At 48.0% G+C, this 6,458-nt stretch overlaps 1 protein-coding gene across 1 annotated transcript; it reads right to left on the bottom strand.

Moving 5' to 3' along the window:
- Positions 1–1,524: 1,524 nt before the first annotated feature.
- On the bottom strand, positions 1,525–5,546 carry LOC109739633 (3-ketoacyl-CoA synthase 17). The gene is made up of 2 exons (XM_020298703.3): positions 4,517–5,546; positions 1,525–2,312 (listed from the first exon to the last, which is right to left on the bottom strand). The coding sequence occupies exons 1-2, from the start codon at positions 5,464–5,466 to the stop codon at positions 1,835–1,837; spliced, it is 1,428 nt and encodes a 475-aa protein (XP_020154292.1). The 5' UTR covers positions 5,467–5,546; the 3' UTR covers positions 1,525–1,834.
- Between the last annotated feature and the right edge of the window lie 912 nt (positions 5,547–6,458).

Here is a 6,458-nt window from a genome sequence, read left to right on the forward strand (position 1 = left end):
CGCTGCTCGCGTTGACAGAAAGAGATGAGGGAAGGAGACAGAGGATCATAAGGTGCCACCACCGCGTGGAGACTGCTCTGGCTTGGTCAGGTCTAGGCGCTTGAGAGACAGTGTCTCCATGGCCAGAATTTCAAGGCACCAACCTCCACAATGCCTCTCCCTGAGTGGGTCTGGATGGATAAGGGAAAATGGGAAAGAAGAGAGATAATGTATGGACGGTGCGAGAGAGAGGGGATAAAAGGAGGGGAAATATTCAGCGTCAACCGGCTGAAAAGAATCGACACGTCTGCCACCTCCTTTAAGCGCCACGTGCACTCAAGGCCCCTCTCAAGGAAACACGGGACATACCTCTTCGTCTAGAAAACATCGTGTTCCTCTCTATGTTTCTCGTCTATATGTTTTCTGCAACATTACCTATGTTGCAAAAGTTCTCTCACAACACTACCCTTGTTGTAGAAAAAAAGTGAAGACAGAAAAAAATTCCGCAACACAGCCATGTTGCAAAAAAAAATGAGAGAAGTGCATTTTTCAACCCCGAACTCTTGCCCTAGTCTAATTTACAACCCCGAACTTGAATACCATCTAAATTACAACCCTCAATTCTCAAAACAGGTCAGGATTCAACCCTCCGCTCCTTGTTGACTGGTTTTGACCAGTCAACAGGTCCAATCAGCATGCCACGTTAGAGGAAAAATTCAAAATTTCAAGAAAATATAAAAAAATCTATAAGATCGGGAAAAAATCTGGGAAAAATAAAAAAACAAATTTCCAAAAAAAAAGTTTGCGAAAAAATTCGAAAACTTTTTTCTGTAATTTTCGGGAAAAATAAAAAATTAACTTTTTTTGGAAATTATTTTTTCTAGAATTTTTAATTTTTAATTTTACAATTTTCTTGGGCATTTGATTTTTTCCCTGGAGTTTTTAAATTTTATGTATTTTTCGGTTTTTCATGGAAATATTTATAATTTTGTTTCCGGAAATTCATTTTTTTATTTTTCCCTGATAATATTGATAATTTTACAGTTAAAACCGGTCAACAGAGAGGGGAGGGTTGAATCCTAGCCAGTTTTGAGAGTTGGGGGTTGTAATTTAGACGGTATTGGAGTTCGGGGTTGTAAATTAGACCAGGGCAAGAGTTCGGGATTGAAATATGCACTTTTCTCAAAAAGAAAATCCCGCAACACAATGTATGTTGCAAAACAAAAGTCCCACAACACAATTTACGTTGTAAAAAAAATCCACAACACAAGCTATGTTGCAAATGTTTCTGCAACAAGATCTTTATTGCAAAGCAGAAGAAGACATTTAGTCGCTAGATTGATCAGATCTGATGGCCCGCAGGCGATAGATCTTTTTAAAATATCCGCCGGCCGACGCGTAGCAGGCCCTAATATTAAGGAGAGACGCGTGACGGGAAAGGAGGAGGTTGACACAAAAATTTGGCCGACACATAGCAGGCCCCATTAAGGAGGGACACGTGGCAGGAAAGGAGAAGGTTGACACAAAAAATTGGGTACCGTCGCGTGATCCCAAGCGTTTCCGAAATTTCAATTGCATCATCAAAGTGTCCAGTTTTAGCACAACATAACTAGCTGAAAATTATACTTACGTAGCAAGGTTGAGGCGACGACTGAATTGTTTGCTTAAATAAAGACGTCTTACGTGACTGGAATGAAAATACATCAGCGTACTTAGAAGAAGTATCCGGTCATCGATCGATCGAAACATGACTATGCAACCACTTAGATAGATAGATCACGGTGGAAACAGCACAATTTATTCTTCGGCCGATGGATCGACGGCGACGTACGTACGGTACGGGGGTCGGGTCTCACTACTTCTTCTGCTCCTCTAGCTGCTGCTGCTGCTCGGGCTGGGGCTGGTAGTTCTGCCTGCGCGGGGTGGGCACCGGCAACGCCGCGGGGTAGCGGTGCGCGCAGCCGTTCCAGGGGTTGTCGGCGTCGGGGCCGGAGTCGCGGAGCGCGCGCCAGACGACGCTGCAGGCCTTGAACCCGGTGCCGAAGGCGAGCATCCAGAGGCGGTCGCCGGCGCGGACGCGGCGCTTGGCCTCGAAGTAGGCCAGCTCGTAGAAGACGAGGCTGCTGGAGGTGTTGCCGAAGCGGTGCAGCGTGGCGCGGGCGGGCTCCACCACCGCCGGCGCGAACCCCAACAGCTTCGCCACCGTGTCGATCACCGCCTTGCCGCCGGAGTGGATGCACATGTGCTCGAACGCGCGCTGGAAGTCCGGCACCAGCGCCGCCGCCGCCTTGGGGTTGCCGCCGCTGTACGCCCACGCCACCCGGTACACGTACCTGCATGCCCAACCACCACGTGCCCACGCGTCCGGTGAGACCATGCACCGTACCCAAAGAAGTAAATGTTTGAAGCTTTGCACCATGCCGGATCGATCTTGGTGAAATTCATGTAGATGCTCCGTAGTAAACAGACATTAAACAACGACCATACAGTGTCAACAAGAATGGGGAAAAAAAATGACCGTGCATCCATTGAAGGCTAGGCTAGAGACACAGAGTGCTCACGTACGATTCCATTAAGTTTTGCTACTGCTTCTCTGAAGATGCATGTGGGGTGTGGGTGTGCTACGCTCGCTATTGAAAACCTCAAGTACGTACTAGCAAGTATACGATCGACATTAATTAAGTTTGAAGCTACGCCTCATATGCTGAAACCAAAAGTCAAGTCCACATCTATACGTGTGTGCAGAATACCGCAGTAGTACTGTCTGTGCAATTCAGGAAATGGAAAGCATCGTCCCAAAGCTCGGAAACTAAATCTGGGTCAAACTGCCAAAATCAGCAAGGAAAAACCCTAAAAAATCAATTCCAGGCTATTCTTCACTCAGACAAACGCCAACTAAGCATTATAGGTTCGAAATCAGTTCTTACTAATACAATGAGAAAATGAGATATCTTCTGCTCGTTTCTCTATCTTGTTTACATCCGAATGTTTTTACTTTGGCAATATACAACGACATAACAACTAATTACCCAAGCGTCACAATAAGGAAATACATATTCTAGTGGTTCAACACCAATCATGTCCGGCATAAATCTTACACTCATCATATTGATAAGATTTGATTTGAGTATGGGTGGGTGAGGCAAAGGAAAGTTTTATTTTAGGTGAGGTTTTAGTAAGATTTGATTAGATTTGGGTATGGATGGGGAAGGCAAGGCAAATTTTGATTTATTTGAGGTTTTGATAAAATTTGATTGAGTTAACGCAGGACGTGGGGAAGGGAATCGAGGGGGAGGGAGTTGGACGTACCAACGTACAATTTCCAACTCATCTTTAATAGTGGAGATGTTTTTATCTGTGGTTATGTACATCAATCAATGCACATGCCAGTGACATCCCTTTTCGAAAAAAATGAAGATATAGGCCCCAATTTCTTTATGAGGATCTCTAAGCTAGATGCCTAGAGGACACTATGGCAATGTTTTTATTTTTTGCCCTAGCAACCGCATCCATGATTGAAAAAGTAACCCGACTACATGGTCCCATGATTGATCTTCTTAAGTTGCCCATGTTCTTTTGTTGCACAATGTTTCAACATATAGTAGTAATTCGTTCCAAGATGTAGACTCTAGCGACTACCTAAAGTGTAAAATGCCAATGCCAGTCTTTAGTGATTCTACAACTTAAGTAGATCGACCCGCAAAAAAATACACCTTAAGAAGATCAATGGATACAATGGATACTAAGGTTATAGGCTCAACTCTTAATGGATAAGTGAGGGTGTAAATAGAAGCAACATCAGCAAAAATGCAATGAGAGTGTTTAAAACGGCCTACATTTTCATTTTGGTTAACCTTGAAAAACCTAAAAAGAATTACGTTGTGGGTGTGAGTATAAGCCATGATGCCGTGGAGAAGCCCCCCTGATTTTTGGCCGCGTACTGTTTGTCGATGCTCATTCGGTTATTCCTCACAAGGTCGCTACGTCCAATAGTTTTATGTTGCACAAAAATATTGCGCGCAGCTTTAGATCTAGAAACGTGAAACTGCCGAGAATGTACATTTGCGAATGAAAAATTACAAAGTTTCAATAATATGCAACCATCAAGTTAAGTTTGATATAAAAATATGGTTAGTCACGTACTACCTCCGTAACTGAATAAAAGACGTTTCTGAAACTGCAAAAATGTCTTATATTTAGTTACAGAGGTATTAGGGAAACTGCCGAGCTCATATTGAATTTGTTCAAAAGAAAAAAGAGCTCATATTGAACAGTGATTTTTTTTCTCTCTTCTTCTAAAAAGAGCATATGCATTAGATCATGGGTGGATTTTGTTTCAAGGCAGGTAGAAATTAATACTGACGTAGGAGCATTGCTGTGTTTAGGTGAAAAGTTGTTTATACAGTGGCAGTGTTGCAGCGATACCACAGTAGTAGTAAAGTTTTACTGGCCCCTGGAAAAATATGGACGGTGCAGTAGATATGTTAAATGCGCGCGCAGAGGTGGGAAGCGTCGCGACGTGGTAGCACGACGGTACCTGAGCAGCTCGGAGACCGGGAGCACGTAGGGCGCGAGGGTGGCGATGTGGCTGCGGAGGCCGGCGCCGGCGACGCGCACGAGGTCCTTGGTGAGCGCCACGCCCACGCCGCCGTCCTCGTCCTCCATCTGCACGGCGGCGTTGTACGCCGCGTCGTCGGCGCCGTGGTGCGTCCGCAGCGTGCGCAGCAGCTCGTACTTGGCGTCGGCCCGGCGCGCGGGCACGTCGGTGATGAGCGCCGCCGCGCTGCCGACGCGGAAGATGCAGTTGGTCACCAGCATGTGCTTGTTGTTGCCGAAGTACCAGTTCAGGCTGGTGTTCTCCGTCACCACCACCAGCGCGTACCCCGGGCGGCGCTGCACGCGCAGCAGCCGCGCCGCCATGTCGATGCCCACCGTGCCGGCGCTGCACCCCATCCCGGCGAAGCTGTACGCCTTGACGTCGTCCCTCATCTTGAAGCGGCGCACGATCATGGTCGCCAGCGACGGCTGAGGGGAGAACATGGAGCAGGCGACGATGAGGACGCTGACGTCGCGCGGGGAGACGTCGGACTTGGCCAGCAGCTGGGACACCACGGTGAAGAGGCCCTCCTCCGCCTCCTGGATGGCGAAGGCCAGCGTCTTCTCGAACTTGCCGGAGAAGATGAAGGGCGGCGCGAAGGTCTCCTGCCCGAGGCCGGACTTGCGGAAGATGAGCCGCATGAAGTCGGCGGTCTCGTCGGTGTAGCGCTTGGAGCGGAGGCCGAAGTACTCGCACACCTCCAGGTTGCACTGCCGGTCCGCGTCCGGAAGGTGGCAGCTGTAGTTCAGCAGGTACACCGGCCGCTGCCGCCGAAGAATGCGTCGGAAGACGGCGACGATGAAGGCGAGCGCCGAGGCCACGAGTGGCACGAGTATGTGGAGTGGGAGGGCGCGGAGCGACGACACGGCCGCGGCCATGGACGGCGACATGGCCGAGAGCTAGAGGCACGGCGTGGTAGGGACTAGGAAAGGACTCTGCTGGCAGGCTTTGGGTTTTGGAGTGAAACAACATCTCTTGTATTTATAGGCAACAAGCCAAAACCCATGGCATGGCAACTGGCAAGTGTAGTGTACTAGTGTAGACGCATATATATATACTTGGTGTATTAGACCATATATATGCAACTAGATACAATCTGGATTTTAGGCGAATAGTCAATATAAAATGAAAAATATCTTAAACAAAGATACCTTGGTTCTCTCTTAGGGCATCTCCAAAGCAGACCCTCAAATCATCCGTAGACGTCCGGACGTATTTTGCCATCTAACGCGGGCGTGTATCATTCCGTTGAGCGGTACATACGCACATTTTCCCGCATCTTAGAAGCAATTATTTTTTTGGGGGTTGGGGGGGGGGGGGGGGGGGGGGGGAAGCACGTAGGACTCCGACACCCCCGGCCCATTCAAATGCCTCTTTCGGTCCCATTCTCTTCCACTCCGCCCCTGCCCCCGCCCCATTGCTTTGCAACCGCGTCCTCCTCCTCTGATGCTGCCGCTGTACCTCTTCGGCAGCCATCCAGGCATTGCCGGACATCCGCAACCAGCACCCCCGCACCCTGCTCGCCTTGTACTACAGCGTAGTCCACCCAGGATCCGTCCGCAACCGCCTCCTGTCGATGATGTCCATGCCGGACACCACGCCCATCAGATATTCGGTCAAATGCTAGTGAGCTTGTTTCCGAACGTCATGTCATTCTTTTAGAGTACGAAGGATGGCGGGCAGTGGCGGACCCAGGAAAAAAATGGAGGGTGTGCACACTTCAAACAAAAATCTGCCTAATCTAAGTGTCATGTCATTTATGAAGAAGAATAACACAAATAGCTCAATCAAGTCTCACAATATTATGTTTCAGAACATAATTTCATATTTGCGAAATTACAATACAAATGGTTTTACATGAAAGATACACAAGAATAACTCC

This window comes from Aegilops tauschii, chromosome 5 (assembly GCF_002575655.3).
Source record: "Aegilops tauschii subsp. strangulata cultivar AL8/78 chromosome 5, Aet v6.0, whole genome shotgun sequence".
NCBI classification, from domain to species: Eukaryota; Viridiplantae; Streptophyta; class Magnoliopsida; order Poales; family Poaceae; genus Aegilops; species Aegilops tauschii.